We start from the raw sequence: 19841 nt of genomic DNA on the forward strand, positions 1-19841 counted from the left end.
TTCCTCTGGTGCCTGGCCAACCTCTCTCGAGCAGAAAAGCAGACATGGACTTGAGGCAGTCTCTTCAGAAATAACTCCCAGGGCTCCTGGGTGGCTCAGTCGGTTAATCGACCGACTCTTGATTTCAGCTCAGGACATGATCTCAGGGTTGTGAGATTGAGCCCCATGTCAGAGTCTGCACTGGGCATGGAGCCTGCTTGAGATTCTCTCTCTCCCTCTGCCCCTCCTCCCCCTCTGCATACTTGCTCTCAAATAAATAAAAATAAAAGAAAGAGCGAGCTCCCAATATTTACTGACCACCCTTCTAAGCATGGCTCTATGCTACGTATTTTGCAAATATTACCTCTAAGTCCTTACAAAAGTTTTCAAAATAGTTAACACACGTCTGTTACTCTGTAGACAGGGAAACAGGTTCAGAAACTTTTCTGACGTCACAGTATGACAGGATTCAAACCAGAGGATTCAAACCCCCTTCACTAACCTAGTGGTTCCCAAGCTTGCATCCGTGTCAGAATCATGTAGGAATTTAACAACAATAAGACCAAAGGAAAATGACTGGGCCCCTCTGCCAGCCACCATGCCATAGCTACTCTACTCACAGGTAAAGGTCCAGGAACCTGTATTTTTTAAAAAGCTCCTAAAGCAGCTGCCAAGTGACCAACGCAAGGGCTACACTGGGCTACAGAGGTTTCTGTGACCAGAGAGTCTCCTTTATCAGGGCAAAGCTTGTTTTCCTCACAATAGCAAACAACTAATAAGGCTCATCATACTTTCAATTTTCCCCAAAAAGTTCAACTTATTCACTGTAAAAAATAAGAGACATCATTAAGGGCATATATAAATAACATTCTAGCTCTTCAAAATAAGTTAAAAGGGGCAGGGCATATAGAACCTTCTCGTGTCAAGTATCTTAAAGGTATGAGAAACAAGGGGAGAGATATAGTTCAGGAAGACAATGACTGTAACTTGCAGCAAAGAGAGTGACAAAGACTCTCCAATGACCAAACTTTAGTCAGGCTCTTCTTCCAAGGCCTCTTCTCAGCTAGTGTTCCGCATGGGATTGTGTCCATCCTTGGGCCTGCATCATCCAGTTTTAGCAAGAATTCTGCTTGCTGAGTCAATCTAGAAAGCACCCCTCTGTCTTGGTATTTGATCACCTTGGTCTGTGTTCAGCAAGTATCTTACTTGTCAGTTTAGCAAGAACCACCTCCTTACCCCTGACATTTTCCTCTTAGTAATTTTCATCCACTGACCTACACCTTGCTCCTTCATTGTGACAAGTCCCTACTAGGCTATGCTATATTCAGACTTGAGCCCAGTTCTACACTGAGGCCTCTTTTCCCCTACAGCAACAATCCCCAGAATAAACCCCACTTTTATCACTTTAACTACTATATGGCTCTGGTTTTTCTTTAACAACATCAAAATCTAAACCTATCTAAAAGCAATAAGCAAAGCTATCAGTAAGTCAAAAATTTATGCTCAGATCATATCAGTCTGAATCCATTTCTCAGCAGCTGCTCAAAGACAGTGACTAAGATGATATCCTTGCCTGTTGGGGCGGGGCCATGAAGAAGAAGAGTCGCCTCAATAGTATTGATAGGTTGGTGAGCTGATAACATTCTCCGGGGCAAGATTTTATCTGAGAAAAGACAGGAGAGGAGAGACTGATTTAAAATCATGGCTTTTATAAGCTTTTATACGCTAAAATAAACAGCAGCTCTTTCTGGGACATAAGATTATAAGTAATTTAGATTTTTTAATTTAGAGCTTTTCTTTAATTTTTCTTTCATTAACTTAGATTACTTTTATAATGAGAAAGCAATTTTGACATTGTATTTATAAACAACCCTCTGGAATTTCTATTTTTAATTACCATTTGGATGGTAACTTGGTATGTTAATCTTCCTACTCAAAGACAATTCATGGAATTTTTTTAAGATCTAAGTACAATATTGCAGAAGTGGATATAATTTTAGATATTAGTTCCATTAAAGATTTAATAAGCTCAATTTTCTGGAGATCAATTCCTATCATAATACACGAGGAGAGCTTTTACTTAATTAAATGAATGCTTTTATTTGAAGAAGATAATCTAACATAAAAATTACTTTGGATCTGTCTTGTGCAAGCATGTTAAGGATTCAGAAGTGGGTACGTGCTCTAGACGATTAGCCATGGAGACTACGTGCCGGCTGTGAAGTTATTATGCACTTCCCTGGCTTTAGTCTATAACGTCTTTAAACAGCAAACTAAGAAATGTATGACATAATAGCTACTCAGAAACGAAAGACACATGGACCCACATGAGATCTTTATCAAAGGCCAGGGACAAAAAAACAAAAACAACATGACCATATCGTATGAAATATACCAAACATCTCAGAATTTAAAAGCAAAGAAAGGTCAACATTGAAAAGATTAAAATAAATCATCACTAAGTCATTTTCTCTTTGTAGCCATTCATAAGCATGACTTCTTTCCCCAAAGGCATCAATCACTGTCACATTTAGTCCCTCTCAAACCATTCTGAGAAAACAAAATCAAGAGGCAGCTTGTCTAAGTCACTTTAAACAGAGAAAGAAAGAAAAAACAACCCAGTAATCAATATTACAACTCTCTTATTTTCTACTATGCATTCAATCTTAAATTTACTCTCCATTAACCTAGTCTTTCTTATCTAGAACAATTAACAGAACTCTGTAAGAGTTCAACAATATGAAACAATTTCCCCAATTTGACAGTTTCTAGCACATCTTTCTCAATAGCATCAGCATTAAGACACAGCAAAGAAAATGTGGAAAGAATTTAGCTACCTACTATCTCTCCTTTTGACATTCACATTCTTCAAGATTATCATATCCCTAAAGGAACTGCTTGGAAAGTGAGTGTTTTAGACCTTGTAATTGTACTCACCAGATGAGCCACTACGGTGACATGGTGTGCACAGAGTTCAGCAGTCCCATATCTGTGATATAAATGAAGATTATCTTTCTGAAATAATTTTTACAACTGTTCAGAAAAGCGAGGAGATGAGCTTCCAAAAAGCACTAAATATTCTAAGCTGTAATTTCTCCATGGCCAAGGAATACCACAATATACAAAACTACCTAACTTGAACCGTAGAAAGAAAGAGGGAGGCTGGTTCCCGATTTAGTGCTATGATATCAAATCACACCATTTTGGGGAGCTACTAAAGGATTATCAAGACAGAATTTTTCTATAAACTTACAAGTATAACATCATTTACTATCAGTTACTACTATAAATCAATCCAAAACCAAAAACCAAAAAAAGTACATTGTACCGGGAAAGGAAGCACCATGCATCCATAGCTAACAAAGAGGTGATCATATTAGCACTAAGCACAGCATTCAACAGAGCAACATCCTAATGAAAAACAGAAAGTTCATGATACATTATTATTATTACATTTCTCAAAATAAAACAAAACACCATCAAAATCCAAATAACAACAGATCCTCAGTGGGAAGGCTCAACTTTCTGAAAGAGTATCTGAAAGAGCCTGTAACACCATTCTCTCCACATTTACTGAGCACCTAATATATATTAAGCACTGTGCTGGGCTATGGAGATTCAAGTGATTTTAAATGTGGTAGCTCAATCATTAGGATCCACAAAGATCTTAACCACTGTAAAATATCTTAAAGGATATTGATCCTTATGTAAATTCTAAGAATTTTTTCCCTACAATTTTCTCAACATCTTTTCTACTTTAATTCCATTAAAAAAAAATCAACATTATGCCTAAAATCTATAGGAGATTTGGTGCTACAATCTACTATTTACTTCTCCTCTTTATGAAATTGAATCAGGTAAAATCCTAACACTTTTCCTCTTTTCACTCTATCTTTCCATATCTTGCCATCCAAAATGCTTTCTCAAATGTTTTAGCTAGCCATTACATCTGAGTACTGCAAGACTCTAGGATTACCATTTCCTAAGACATAACTGAATTAAAAGATATAATGTGCAAATTGAGAGAATGACATTCACAAAGAATACACATTAACTATTCTTTCTTCTGTATATAAATCAAAATTTCAATGAAAAGAAAGCATAGGGGTAACCTCAGTTTAGCCCAGCAGGTAACAAACTTACCAGCTCAGGGAACAATGAGGGATGAAAGGAGGCGATAAAAGTACATAGATGAACACAAACATGCTGATACAAGGTGACAGCAATTTCCACTTGCCCTTTACTCTTTACTCCTTGTAAATGAATAGGCAGAGAGAGTTCACCAGCACACTGCTCAAAACTGCAGAAAACAGCTTTGAATAGAGATACCCTGCAGGGAAATGGAGAACACTGAACCCAACATTCTTCACATTTAACATTTAGAAGGTATAATAATAATACGGCATATGGAGGGTTATTTTCCCAAAGCAAAATGTCTCAAGAGGTATATATCAACGACAGTTTCCAATATGTGTGAATATGTAACCATAAAAATAAAATATAGTCACTGTTAGAGAAATTCCTTAAAGGAGAATTTTCCTGTACCTTTTTTTTTTAATCATTTACCAAGTGTTTATCATAGTATTGAACTACACAAAGACAAAATTCATCAAGGAACATGAAATTTAAATATACATTAGGTATTATATAGAAAATAGAAAATAGGGCGCCTGAGTGGCTCAGTTGGTTAAGCGACTGCCTTCAGCTCAGGTCATGATCCTGGAGTCCCAGGATCGAGTCCCGCATCGGGCTCCCTGCTCAGCAGGAAGTCTGCTTCTCCCTCTGATGCTCCACCATCTCATGCTCTCTCTGTCTCTATCTCATTCTCTCTCTCAAATAAATAAATAAAATCTTTAAAAAAAAAAAAAGGAAAATAGAAAATAGGTGTAAGTCAGACAGAGAGGGGTCACTTTAAGATTGAAATCGTTTAAGAAATCTTCATAGAGGATTTAAATAACAAATTAGAAATCGGCAAAATATAAACAAGCAAAGATGACAAAGCACGAGGAGAAGGCAGGTGTGAACAGCCAGTCTGACCAAAGCAAGGCGTGTGTGCAGAAAACGAGCACACGAGTGACAGGACGAGGAGCAACACTGGACAGCGGTGGCAGAGGGACAGACTTGGAGCGCAGAGCTGGGCCAGCCAGCGTCGGGCTTGCATGTCTGAGCAGGGAGGGGCAGGAGCTGGGCTCCAGGAGATGACCTGCTACCGCACACAGAAGGCGCTCAAGGAAAGGGTGAATGCTACAGCCCAGCAATCACGCATGCAGTAAGATGCTGCAGACTGGTAGTGGTGAGGAGAATGAATACGAGTGAAATTTCCCAGGAGAAAACTTACAGAATCCAGCATTCTATTTATCAGAGCTCATCTTGAAATGTTAGTAAATACATCTACCCTATTACACTCAACATTTATAACACGTAGTCTTAGGCAAAAGCTTCTAAAACACTGAACAAAATTAAAATATTTTTAGCATTTGTTATAGATTTATATAATTTTTATCTGTATTTATAAAGTAACAATAAATATGAGGTCTATACAGGAATTATTATTAATATCTGATGTAACCAAAAACTTAAATTTCAAGATCATTCCAAATGACAGGGCATTCTAAACCATCTGTAAGACGACTGGGTAGAAACACCACCACGTTCGCTACCTGGTTGTAGCTTCTGAGAGCCAGCTCTCTGTGCACCACAGGGCCTGCACATCCTCAGGCTGAGACGGCAGCTTATCCATGATGACAACCAGCAGAAGACACTGTGGGAACTGTAGTTCACATGGCAGCTCTTACAGGTAACAAAAACATATTCATTACGTTACAACAACTTGGTAAAAATACACTCTCCATACTTTCAACAGAAATTTGATTGTGATGTGTAAAGAAGTCAGAGACATAACTGTTTTCTTGGAATGTATTTTTCATTTAAAGAAAAACAGAAGGACTTTTAAATAAAATCTTTAAAAAGGATAATTAAGTAAGGGAAATAACCCTGTCTTAACAAGTCATAATTATTAGATGATTTAAAATTAAATCTGTATTGAAGCTTACCTAATTTACCATCCAAAACCACTTGCACGAAAGGTTGGAATGTGAGAAGCTGACTGATGAGTGGATCCAGTGTAACTAGGAAAGTGCCTGCTATTTCCTCCTGTTGTGCTTTAGAGATCCTGGCAGCATATAGACTTGGAGGAAACTTGCTGGAAAGGGAGGGGAAAAAATTCATCCATTAACAGGTATCTTCTAATTTTAGGTAGACTGATGTTCTTCCAAAAGTGAAAATATGTAAAAAATACATAGCATGTATTTTATAAAACAAAATTCTAAGTACTAAATTGATACCACATTATATGAAGGCCTCCAAACTAAATAACATGACTATAATTCCACAAAATTAAAAGTTTATAATCTTAGAGAAATCTTTGGTATTGTTTTGATGCATTTTATTTTATTTTTTATTTTTTATTTTTTTAAGATTTTATTTATTTGAGACAGAGAGAATGAGATACAGAGAGCGTGAGAGGGAGGAGGGTCAGAGGGAGAAGCAGACTCCCTGCCGAGCAGGGAGCCCGTTGCGGGACCCGATCCCGGGACTCCAGGATCATGACCTGAGCCGAAGGCAGTTGCTTAACCAACTGAGCCACCCAGGCGCCCTGTTTTGATGCATTTTAATACCATTTTGACAGCAGTGTACTTAAAAAGAGACCATGAAGGGGCGCCACCTGGGTGGCTCAGTTGGTTAAGTGTCCGACTCTTGATTTCGGCTCAGGTCATGATCTCAGGGTCCTGGGATCAAATCCCATGTTGGGCTCCATACTCAAGAGAGAGTCTGCTGGAGATTTTCTCTCTCTCCCTCTGCCCCTCTACCTGCTTTCTCGCTCTCTAAAATAAAAATGAATAATCTTAAAAAAAAAAAAAAGACCATGAAAATATGAGTATCTAAATAACAAGTAAAAACATTATACATAGAAAGATATTTCTGATAAATTCTGGCTCAGTCGCTTCTATTAGAAGTTGTTTTAAAATAAAGCATAATGCTGAATTTACTATGAATTAATGCTCAGAAACAAGGGCTTTGCAAGAATTAAACTGTATACTAGTCCTGAAGGAAAATGCAAAGACTTTTTCATGAAAGATGTCTCAGTAAATAGAGTTGAAACGAAACTTTAGTCAAACCTATGTGAAGTAAGTAAGATGTGTGTATTCGGTACTTTTTGCCATGTTATTTTAATTGAGGATATTTAATTTGTTATTTAACTTGAGGATACCTGAGAAAAGCCTGTCTAGCAAGGGATAACAGCATTTAAAGGGATGCACTTAAGAGAAACACTTGAGGCCTTTGTAGTGTGATGGAAAAAGCAACAGTCTGTCAATTAGTTGCGTGACTTTGGTTCATTCCTTTGACCTCCTTGATTCTTCATTTGTGATGTTTATTCAGAGTTGCTGTAAGAATTAAGTTATAAGTAAGGTAAAAGATTTATATAAATAAGATACAGGTAATGAGACTCGATAGACTTGAACTACAGCTACTAAGCATCAAAGCAAATACTAGTTTTTCAATCAAATGGTGTATTTTTAATTTAGGTTGACAAGTGTTTATTAAATGCCTGTGTCTACGTGCCATGCACTGTTCCAGGAGCAGGTAATAAAGTCGTAAACAGAATGTACAAGGTCACTGCCTTTATAAAGTTCACATGCTAATGAAGGGGGGCAGTTAGCAAACAAGTAAGCAAGTAAGACCTTAACATAAGAGATGTTAATAAGTGCCATGGAGAAAAAAATAAAACAAGGTTAAGGTGGACAAGAAATTCTACTGAATTGTTTGAATACTGAATCATTTGTGGGTTTGTACAGAGAAGTTCCATGATCTCATTGATGTCTTATCACTCACTTTGACTACCGTATGGCCAACAGACTAGAGGAAGGCAAGGGAGGAGGCAGACAGTGGGTAGGATGCTCTCTGTGGAAACCCAGGCAAGAACACAGTAGTGGACAGCATCAGATATGAGCATTCTGGTGGTGAGAACTGGCTGTGTTGGGTATGCATACATACCAAACACACAAAGAATATGTCTATTTATACTGGAGGTGATACTGATGATTTGCTAATGGATGACATGTGGATACAAGAACAAGGAAAATACATCAGAGATGATGGTAAGGTTTTTGGCCTGATCAATCTGAAGAATGGAGCTGCCATTTATTTATTTGGGGGGAAAGGGGAAGAGGGAGAGGGAGAGGGAGAGAGAATCTCAAGGAGACTCCCCACTGAGCACGGAGCCCAATGTGGGGTTCGATCTCACAATCCTGAGATCATGACCTGAGCTGAAACCAAGAGTCAGATGCTTAACCGAGCCACCCAGGTGCCTGGAGTTACCATTTAAACTGAAATGAGGATGCTACTAGGGAAGCAGATTTTGTGGGGGAGGTGGAGATGGAATGGGTGGGAATCAAGAGTTTGGTCTGGGTGAATGTCAGTGTAGACGCCCTGACTGGCAGAATTAGACATTAAAGGGGGAGACGAATTTAACATCGTGAGACAAAATGACCAGAAAGAGAGATCAATGAGGCCTGAGGACTAGCCACTGAGGCACACCCAACTTCAGCTGGGGAGACAAGGAACCTGCTAAGGAGAAGCAGCCAGTGAGGTTAGAAGAGAGTAAGAGGGAGAGGTATCCTAGAAGCCAATGGAAGAAAGAGTTCAAGAGGAAGGATCAAGTGCTGGCAAACAGGTTACATAAGATGAGGCTGAAAACCAACCACTGGATACAGCAATGTGGATGTTACTGATGACCTTGACAAGAGCTGTTTTGGTGAAGTGGTGGAATGGAAAGCCTGATTAGAATGGTCTCAAGAAAAAAAAAGTGGTAAAACAGACAACTCCTAGGAATTTTGTTGTAAACAGAGGCAGAGAAGTGGGACGGCATTTGGAGGAGGATATGGAACTGAGAGGTTTTGTTTTGTATTCTTATGATGGGAAAGGTAATAGCATGCTGGTATACTAACGAGAAAGACCCCCACAGGGAGGGAAGATTAGTGATGAAAGAGGGAAAGGGAATGACTGCTAGAAAAAGGTCCCTAAGCACCTGAGGGCAGATGAACCAATGCACCCATGGAGAGGCCGGCCTCAGGCAGGTGCACAGAGAGCTCATTCACGGGAACAGGGAACACATGGACCAAGACACAGGTAGAACAGTCAACGTGTGGAGGAAGTCATGCTTCCATTTTTCTCAGTGACATACACAGCGAGGACATGAATTGACAATGGGGCATGGGGAGGAGGTGTTAAGAGATGTGGGAAGTTGAAGGAGGGAGAGGTATGGAAAAAGTTGTCTAGACTAGAGAGGACTGCTGGACAAATGAGAAGACAGAGTATTTTAGTGTCAATTGAGGGCTCCTTGGAAGTTAACTGTCAATTTCACATATCACTAGCCCCTATCTAAATTAGGACACTTTTCTGTAATTCACTTTTTTTTTCTGAGATGGAGTTAACTACTACTCGACTTAAATCTCATATAAGTAAAATAAAAAGTTACAAAGATAAAAAAAATATATCTATGTATATATAACCTCTTTTTTTTTTTTTTTTTTGGCCTTTGGTATTTATCACCATACCAATTATTCATCACTCAGGTATAAGATACTAGTTAAGAATACAAAGATAAGTAAAACTCATATGGAATCTACTCTTTAAAAGCTTCCATCCTCAATTATTTTAAGCAGATAAAAATTTACTAAGACAGTATAAAAATTACTCTCGTGTTTTATTTTAAATGGCATACACTTAACCTTTGCATGGTTCAAATGGCACTGTTACATTTTAATAATAATGGCATTCTTCTTACCTGTGAATCTGAAGATAAAGCTGGTGCAATGTACAGCAAGAATCAGAGAGTAAAGGAAGAAATTCCTAAAATAAAACAACTCTATTCATTCTTTGTATGCACTATGCTTTTCTAACCCATATCCCCCACAAAGGCATGCGAAATAAAATAAAATCCTGGATATGCCATGTTAAAAAAAAAAAAAGAAGGTTCTTGCATGAGAATAAAAAGGAGGATAAGGCTAAGCACCTAATTTGCCACTAAAACTATCACCACAACCACAATTAGCAGCTATCACGTACTGAGTACCTACTAAGTACTCCCATAGACATGTAGCAAATGACCTTAGGTATATCACTTTATTTCATTTTAGTCCTCTCAAAAATCTTATGACATATTATTATCCCCATTTCACAGAATAGAAAGCTAAAGAATCAAGTAACTTGATCAAGTCACATAGCAAAAAACCAGTAAGGCTAGGATTCGAGTACTGCTGTGACTGCTCCATCATGGCTAGGCTATCTCTTAGGAAGTAAAATAAACAGTTCTTATTGTATTATAGGATATAGAAAAAAGCTGATGATTAACTTTTAAAAAATCAAAGATTCCTCTGATAGAAAAGGACTGATTAAAAATGGCATAATTAGGCATAATTTTGCCTCCTACACACCAAACAAATGGGTATAGGTATGGTAACTCCCCATCAAGTGCCATTGGTGCCAGGACCCTCCCACCAACGGGCCAACTACATAAGTGGCGGCTGCCCAGCAGGACCAGTTCGGGAGCACCCGAATAGGCTAGCAATGTGTCCGTAGTCAGTGTGCCTGCCACGGAATTTTGACTATAATAAAGTAATTGGAGATCCTTATCTTTCCCTCCAAAGGGATGGAGACAAGGTTAAAGACAAATTCAACTGGGACAGAAGTTTTTTTTAGTCACCAATATGTATTACTAATGATATTTCTGTGGCTGTTATAAGCATTCTCTGCTCTTCTCTCCAAATTATCTGCCTTGATAACTTATCTACTCTATTCATATTTCTTCAATTATCACTGCTATCCTGATGACTCCCCAGTATGCAAGTCTTCTTAAAATTAGTACACAATTTTAAACCTTTGAACATTTCAACTATAATAATTAAAAAATTTAAAGATATGGTAGAAGTAATTTATAAACAGTATTCAAAGTCAAACTGAATTATCGTCTGAAAATTGACTTGTGCTTATAGAAGTAATTTTATTTATATTTATTTATATTTATAAAATAAAATTATTTATATTTAAAGAAATAATTTTTCCAGAGAATTTCATAAAAATAATAACATGATGTTGGGGCGCCTGGGTGGCTCAGTCGTTAAGCGTCTGCCTTCGGCTCAGGTCATGATCCCAGGGTCCTGGGATTGAGCTCCACATCGGGCTCCCTGCTCTGCGGGAAGCCTGCTTCTCCCTTTCCCACTCCCCCTGCTTGTGTTCCTTCTCTCGCTGTGTCTCTCTCTGTCAAATAAATAAATAAAATCTTTAAAAAAAAAAAATAATAATAATAATAACATGATGATGGTAGCAACTTAAATATTTAAGTTGCTACCATTAAATGCTCAACATTTAATATTTAAAAAAGAAACCTATAAAATATATTCCTGACAAAATACCTTCAGAAGATTGTTTTTGGCAGTAATAACAAAAGCAGGACAATTTATAACTTATTGTGGATTTCAAATTTACAAATTATAAAAAATAAGCCTTACCTTGGTATAGTGCAAAAGAGAGTTGGCAAAGAAACGACACAATTTGAGTGTTTTCTGAAATAATCTATAGTCAGCATTATCCTGTTCCAAAAAAGGAAAGAAGAAAGCATAATAAATAAGAATATGAAATCAGCTAAACTTGTAAATGAGACAATACTTTCTAAAAAGATCTCTTAATAAACAGAGTATACACATTTTCCAAGCAAACATAATTCTTCTCTGAATTGTCGTTACAAGCAACACAAACACTAATGACAGAGATTTTTCAAAAAATTAAACTCTAAAGAAATTTTAAGTTATACAGCAAAAGAGGTAGGTGATCATTCCTGGTTGATCTGAAAGTTAAAGAAATTTAAATACCTTATTGCTCTTTGCTATATGGAGACCAACAGATGGTCAAAAGAAAAAGTCTCAAATCAATACAAGAATGAGATATGAAAGAAAACAGGGAAAAGGTATGAGAAGGCAGTTCACAGAAAATACAAACTGTCAATAAACTAATATTGAAAAAATTCAAATTATAACCTAATTACGTATCTTTTGAGGGAAAAGGGGGGAGGGCTTTTTAATTAGCAAGTATGAAAAAAAACTGGTCATATCCCAAAGTAGCTGAAGAAGTGGGGTAACAGGCACTTTGTTTTACCATTCCTGGGAGCAGAAGATAATATACTCCTTGCATTATTATTAAAAATTAAAGTGTTGAATCCCCTTGATCCAGTAGCAGTTCCACTTATGGAAATATATCCTATAGAAATACTAGCTAGCACAGAAATGCAGTGAAACATTTCTATATAGTGAAAACTGAAATGAATGAAGTATCCGTCAACAAATTCAAGGTATTTTCATAAACTGTAATCACAACAGAACTATTAAAAAGAATTGGGTAGATTTATCTTCACAGACACAGAAAGCCCTAAGATAATTCAGTAAAAAATCAAGCTGCAAAACAATATGTATATAATCCTATTATTATTTAAAAGTGTGTGTTGTGAGGGGTACCTGGGTGGCTCAGTCAGTTAAGCGGCTACCTTCGGCTCAAGTCATGATCCCAGGGTCCTGGGATCGAGCACCACGTCAGGCTCCCTGCTCAGCGGAGAGCCTGCTTCTCCCTCTCCCTCTGCCTGCCTCTCTGCCTACTTGTGCTCTCTATCTCTGTCAAAAAAATAAATAAAATCTTTAAAAAAATAAATAAATAAAAGTGTGTGTTAATATTTGCTTCCTAACCCCACAAAAATAAGTCAAAACTTGACCCGTGGCTCTCTCTAGAAAATAAAAGTAGGATTTCACTTTCCATGTTAAATATTTCTGTAATGTGTGAGGGTTTTGTGAGTATGTATTACATTTGTAAACTGATAGAACAGTGGCTGTGTGTATGCAGGGGAGGTAGAGAGTGGAGTCATCCTACCTGGATTGAAATCCCGGCCCTACTACAACTACTACATACCTTGGGAAAGTTATTAAACCTCTCTATAAGACTGCAATGTGTGGCTTATACTACAGTTTATTGTGAGGTTTAAAGTGTCTGACACTTAGGCACCTAAACTCAATAAATGTGGGTTGTTTTGTCACTCCAATATGCTAATACACACCATAATCCAAAAAGCTTAAATCAGTACCATAAAATTAAGTCAAATAGATACTCTTTAATTAGGAGAATAATTTCATATGAAAAACATATCTTAGGTTTAATGTTAACTGACTATGATTTCTTTCCAATATAGCAAAATCTTAAATAAACCAATCAAAACAGAACTGGATGATCCATTAATTAAATATGACCATTTTGACCTTTACTAACAATATTTGGAAACAGTTAATTTCCTCACCAGAAATAGTTTAGATGAAAATTCACCTTCTCTGATAATAATAAACATGAATTTTCTTATAGAGTGCTGTAGAAGCTTAAAAGTACAGAGATTAAAGATGAATCTACACTGACCGTATAATATACTCAATAAGAAATCTTAGGCTTAGATGTCATATCACAAGAAATCTTCCCTGACTTCATGATTGGATTCCTACCTTTACTCCCATTAGCCAACATCCAGTTCTCCAAAGATCACACCATTCTCTAACTACCTGTTTATTTTTCTCCCAGCCTAGACTGTAAATGGTTGAGGGCAGAAAATTTTACTTACACAGAATAAGAACTCTGGAAATGCTTATTAAATGAATGGCTCATTCATAATGGCTCATTCAAAGGAAAACTGCGCAAGGTTTGGTTGAAGGATCTAGTTTTACTTCATTACTAAGCATACTGATTAAATCTAGAGCTTTTATTTTGACATTTTCAAAAATCAAGTGTATAATTTATAATCCCATCTTGATATACTGAATAATTTAAAACAGAAAGTATGCAGGGGCACCTGGGTGGTTTAGTCGGTTAAACGTCTGCCTTTGGCTTGGGTCATGATCTGGGGGTCCTGGGATTGAGCCCCACATTGGGCTCTCTGCTAACCAGGGAGCCTGCTTCTCCCTCTCCCTCTCTGTGCATGTGCTCTCTCTCTCAAATAAATAAATCTTTTAAAAATTTTTATATTTATATATTTATAATAAGCTATTATTTATGTAGAAAAGTATGTTTATTTTCTAAATATCAATTTCTACAAGCATTATATGAACAAAGGTAGCAATTACAGTGGAAATTAAATTTATATTAATTGCCCTACAAATAAATTTCCCTTTTTTTTTTTAAGATTTTATTTATTTATTTGAGAGAGAGAGAGAGACAGCGAGAGAAGGAATACAAGCAGGAGTGGGAGAGGGGAAGCAGGCCTCCCGCTGAGCAGGGAGCCCAATGTGGGGCTCGATCCCAGGACCCTGGGATCATGACCTGAGCCAAAGGCAGACGTTTAACCAACTGATCACCCAGGCACCCCAAATTTCCCTATCTTTATAGAAAAACTAAATCATTGGTGGTTAAAAAACTGTATGCTAAAAAACCCAATACAATATTCTCTTTTTGAAACCAGTTTCAAAACTTAACAGAGAATAAATGTCAATCTCAGAGCTGCTAAAGGTTAAATTGTATCTCTCAAAAAGATATGTTACAGTCTTAATCCCCGGTACCTCAGAATGTAACTTTATTTGGAAATAGGGTCATCACAGATAAAATTATTTAGGTAGCAGCTACACTGGAGTAGGGTATATCCTCACTTCAGTACAACTGGTGTCCTTATAAGAAGATGATGGGAAGACGCAGGGAGAGAAAAGCACATGATGATGGAGGCAGAGAATGGAGTTCTCCAGCTGTAAGCTAAGGGATGCCAGGGACACCAGAAACTAACAGAATGGCATGGAGCAGACTCTACCCTACAGCTTTAAAAGAACATGGTCCTCCTGAGACATTTCAGATTTCTCTCCTCTAAACTGTGGGAGAATAAATTCTGTTGTTTTAAGGCACTCAGTTTGTGGTAATTTCTTATGGCAGCCCTAGGAACCTAATACAGGGACTGCTACATCTGTATGCTTTCATACTTAGCATATCAGCTATTAAATCTGGTGGTTTTATTTTGATGTTTTTGAAAACAAAGTGAGAAAACTTTGCTTGGAAGAATTTTTAAAAAATGGTTTGATTCCTCAATAAATATCAATAGTGAACAGCAGAGGGCGCTGTGACTCAGAATTTAGAGTTCAGAAAGGAGAAACCAAACAGACCATCTCAAAGCTCCATTTTAGGCAACGGACTGTGAGTAGTGCTAGTCACTTTACCAGTTCCAAATTTTCATAGGGAAAAACATGAAACAGTTAGGAAAGTTTATAATGTAAATTCTTTGATTTCTACATACAAGCAGTTTATATAAACTGAACTTTGTGTACAAACAGCCACCCTGGTCAGGCACCCTCAGGACTTCTTTCTCTTGCACTATACTGTTGCTTGGGCTTGCCCCATGTGCCTCCCGTCCGAATCTCTTCTAATCTTCCTCTCCCAGCACTCCCTGGAGAGTCTGTGGGCTCAAGTTAAGCAAGAAGGAAACTGGGAAAAGAGGAAGTTAGGATTGAGGATACAGATGTATAGGATTGAAGTGGAGAAGGAACAACCTTCCTGCCAGAACACAAGATACTCAACCAAATGCCTCCTTCTTCCAGGAGGGTGAGGGGACTGCAAGGAGACCGATGGAAGGAAGTGGGGGTGGAAAAGAAAAGGGGAAGAGAAAGGATGTAAGGGGAGAACAGATAAGAGAAAAAGAAGAGAAACAAGAAGGAAAAGGTTAGCCCCTTCCTAAAGCTACTCCTCAGTTCCTTTTTACCCACTTCAGAACTGCTTTTCAAATTTCCATCCTCCCCATGGATCAGTCCTTCCAGATCAGCTCTGCCCCAGGAGTTGCAACCAGTCTTTAGGAAAGGGAGGAACCCTTACACATCCACACCCCAGCTGCTGGGTGGGGAAGAGCCCAGATACAAAGGAATTGCCTGTAGCCGCTAGCAAGTTCACAATGGGAAGGGAGGTTACTGTTACTTTACAGGAGAAATATTTCATTCATTTTCCACTGAAATTACTACATGCAACTCTTAGGTCCTGAGTACTATTAATGCTATAATTTAGGGCCATTATGAGTTAAATAAAACTTAAAGGGCTAGTCTGAGAACAAAAGGCACTATGTATAAAACTGTTATAGGGAAATAAACTATTAATTCCCAATAAACTTGTTATAAATTTTTATAATACATTTCATAAATGGGATGCCAATTCAGCACTGTAACTTTTTGAAATCAAAATAAATGTAAGTAAGTGCGCATCAATTTGAGAACACTCATACATACACACAGTTACATATACCATCACTACAGGTTGCAACAGATTGGTGAAGAACAGGCCAACTGTGGCTATATCAGACAACCTTAGATAAATAAAGGACTAAGGAGTTAGATTTTTGACCTAGGGTAGAAAAGAATGAAAGGATTCTGAGGAGAATGCTTCATAAACATGCCCCCTTACATAAAAAGGGGGGTGGGCAGGAGACAGCTAGTTTCTAGAGGGAATAAGAGCAGGTAGGAGTCTAATGCAATGTTTGGGGTGAAAAGTAATTATGGGCTGTAAATAATCTTAGATTGAAAAAACAACAACAAAAAATTAGAACCCTTTTAGGTAAACTGATCCACAGATTCAAATGAGATTTAGTAACTGCTAAATGCATAAAGAGCTACTGTTCAATGTGCTATTAGACCATACTTTACCTGTGCATCTGACTGTGTCATCTGCTCAGCTAACTGTAAACAAGAATGGAAGGAAAAAAGAATGTCTTCACACAAGCTGGTGATTATATCTCTGTGTTTCAGCTGACTCTTTATAACCGACTGGTGCTTAAGGCTCTGCCTAAATGAATAAAAAGAATACAATCACAAGTAACACATCAAGTAACACAGGACCATAAAAATATGACTTGAAGTAACATGTAAAAATCACAATGCATCATATATATTAGACATGACATAATTAAGACATGCTGATGTCACCTCTGAAGCTGTCATGTTAGCTTAGTAAGTGACTAACTTTTTACTTCTCCTTGTAAAATATTAATTGAACTCTTACTAACGTTCCAGGTATTCTGCTAGGCCCTAGGGATGGAGAAGTGAAAGAAGTCACTCTCTGCTTTGTCTGCATGGAACTTCTGGTCTAGTACAAGAGAGAACATTAAATAATTTTAAGAATAATTAATTACAGTTGTAATAAATGCTAAGCTAGAAAACTCCAGGATGCTACAGCAGAGAGATCTAAAATAACTTATTCTCAGGGTAAGAATATCAAAGAACACTATCATGAGGATGTAACACTTAAGCTGAGAACTGAAAGATAAACAGGAGTCAGCAAGGTGTAGAATATGGAGAGGGGCATCCCAGGCAGAGGGAAAGAGTGGCGAGAAGGCCCTGGGATAGGAGAGTCTGAGGAACTAAGACCAGGGAGAGAGCAGCAGAGATGGGCTGGTGAAGAAGGCAGAGGCCAGAGAGGATTAGGTTGTAACTCTTAGCAAAATGGGATGGATTTTAAGCAGTAGAGTGACATGCTCTAATTGACATTTTCAAAAGATCAGACTGAACACTGACTAGCAAATGAATTGGAAGAGGACAAGAACAGAACACATTCAATGGTAATGATGGTGATGTGGTAATTCACTGGGCACTCACATGCCATGCAGAGTTCTTAGCATTTCATATCGATAAACTCAATCAATTCTCACTATAAACCCACCAAGAGACATGTGGGTGGCTCAGTTGGTTAAGAGTCTGCCTTTGGCTCAGGTCATGATCTCGGGGTCCTGGGATTGAGTCCTGCATTGGGCTCCCTGCTCAGCGGGGAATCTGCTTCTCCCTCTCTCTCTGCCCCTTCCCCCTGCTTGTGCTCTCTCTCTCTCAAATAAATAAAATCTTTTAAAAAAAATAAATAAAATAAACCCACCTAGAAAGTGCCATTTTAATTACTCCCATTTTTTGGATAAGCAAATTAAGGTTCAGAGAAAATAACCAAATTTCCCAAGTGTTCAGGAAGAGTAAATGATTTCAAAATGGATTCAAGCACATGCAGAATGGCTCTGGGTTAACACTTTTAACCACTGCACTATTACTTGTTGACAAGTTAATGATCTCCTGGTGATGCAAAAAAAGCACCTAAGACCTAAAAATATTACATTGACCTTTAATTTTTATGCATGTATATAAAGTAGAGGTTCTTAGCCATTTTTACATCTCAAATCTACCTCTTCCCACCCCCAGGAATCTGATGAGCACTATGGGCACTCTCCCTGGCAAACTTTCATAATGCTCTAGCTAAAATTACTTTATAAATGGAATTAAACTTGAACAACTCAAAGGCATATAATAAAGGGATTATATTCAGCTCTAATTATAACTATTAATTTCTCTAAGCCTGGAAATAAACACCTGATGGGTTAAATAACAGTAGTAGTAGGCAAGTGGTTAAGGCCCATGGCCCATTATTTCAAAAGTACTAGTGGGAGGCAAACCATAAGAGACTAATTCTAGGGAACAAACTGAGGGCTGCTGGAGGCGAGGTGGGTAGGGGATGGGCTAAATGGGTGATGGGCATTAAGGAGGGCACTTGTTACGAGCACTGGGCATCATACAAGTGATGAATCACTAAATTCTACCCCTAAAATGAATAATACACTGGATGTTAACTGACCTGAATTTAAATATCTTGAAAAAGAAAAAAAAGTATTAGTAACAAAGAAGAGCTTCTTTTTTAAATTTTAGAAGCAGCAGAGTAAAGAAGTCCAATTTGGTTTGGGAGCTACATGTACAATATCTGGATTAATCAGACAGCAGTGTGAGGAAACATTTATACACACCCATACAAAATGTTTTAAATGCAATCTAAAAAACTTATGAATAATTTAGATTTTGGATATGGAAAATATATTACAAAAAGTAAAAAAGCAAAGGAAAAAAACTTACTTAATTATAAATTTCCAAGTATTGGCATGAAACGCATGGTCCATACTGGAAATAACAGAGCAGATATCCAACAATGAATGAATAACTACAAAAAAAGATAACAGAACTCTTAGGACATTCAAATGTCATATGGGGTGAGTTTCTCCTATATTTAAAACTATCTACTGATCAATTCTGACATTTATTAAAATAGGTAATGCAGTTAGAAAAAAACTTTTCAAAATAATTTTTAAAAATAAGTGTCATACTTTTGATTTATGGTTTTTACAAATTACAGAAAATTAATTTTTGATGTTTACACCTACCTAAATAAAACTAAATGACCTAAGTAAACTAAAATGTTCAGTAGAATAAAAGTTGTACCCTATTATAATTGAAATATTCTATAGATATTCTAATCCAAAATGACAAAATAAGCGGCAAAGGAAAAGAATACCAAACAAGGAAGAATTAAAGCAAATTGGCACAGTATTTATGAAAGGCTTCTACTCTTTCATTTTATTTGTAAAAATGGCCAATGACTTCCCTTTCTGTGTCCACAATCCTGGGCAGTTCCCTTCCACACTGATCTGGGGCTTAGTTATATGATTTGCTTTGGTCAACAGGATAATAATAACTATAAGGCCAGCAAAGACTTAAAAAGTGCTTGCACAGGGCACCTCGGTGGCTCAGTCGCTTAAGCAACTGCCTTCGGCTCAGGTCACGATCCCAGGGTCCTGGGATCGAATCCCACATCAGGCTCCCCACTCAGCGGGGAGCCTGCTTCTCCTTCTCCCACTCCCCTGCTTGTGTTCCCTCTCTCGCTGTCTCTCTCTCTGTCAAATAAATAAATAAAATCTTTAAAAAAAAAAAAAAGTGCTTGCACACTGGGGCTTGTCC

General features: G+C 37.5%; 1 protein-coding gene across 4 annotated transcripts in view; it reads right to left on the reverse strand.

Annotated features, from left to right (window-relative positions):
- CUNH1orf112 (chromosome unknown C1orf112 homolog) overlaps positions 1-19841 on the reverse strand; it is a 49168-nt gene that overhangs the window by 20033 nt on the left and 9294 nt on the right. For 2 of the 4 annotated variants that reach the window (XM_035010841.1, XM_035010843.1), the window contains 10 exons: positions 18963-19047; positions 16728-16866; positions 11550-11630; positions 9827-9891; positions 6033-6181; positions 5640-5769; positions 4123-4309; positions 3308-3390; positions 2917-2968; positions 1553-1642 (listed from right to left, as the gene is read on the reverse strand). In XM_035010841.1, coding sequence (XP_034866732.1) covers positions 1553-1642; positions 2917-2968; positions 3308-3390; positions 4123-4309; positions 5640-5769; positions 6033-6181; positions 9827-9891; positions 11550-11630; positions 16728-16866; positions 18963-19047 — 1061 coding nt within the window. Of the gene's footprint in view, positions 1-1552; positions 1643-2916; positions 2969-3307; positions 3391-4122; positions 4310-5639; positions 5770-6032; positions 6182-7249; positions 7466-9826; positions 9892-11549; positions 11631-16727; positions 17008-18962; positions 19048-19841 lie in introns of those variants that run through there. The other 2 variants (XM_035010844.1, XM_035010845.1) reach the window with 2 other exon arrangements.

This window comes from Mirounga leonina, unplaced genomic scaffold (assembly GCF_011800145.1).
Source record: "Mirounga leonina isolate KUSES-001 unplaced genomic scaffold, KU_Mleo_1.0 Mir_154, whole genome shotgun sequence".
Classification (NCBI taxonomy): Eukaryota; Metazoa; Chordata; class Mammalia; order Carnivora; family Phocidae; genus Mirounga; species Mirounga leonina.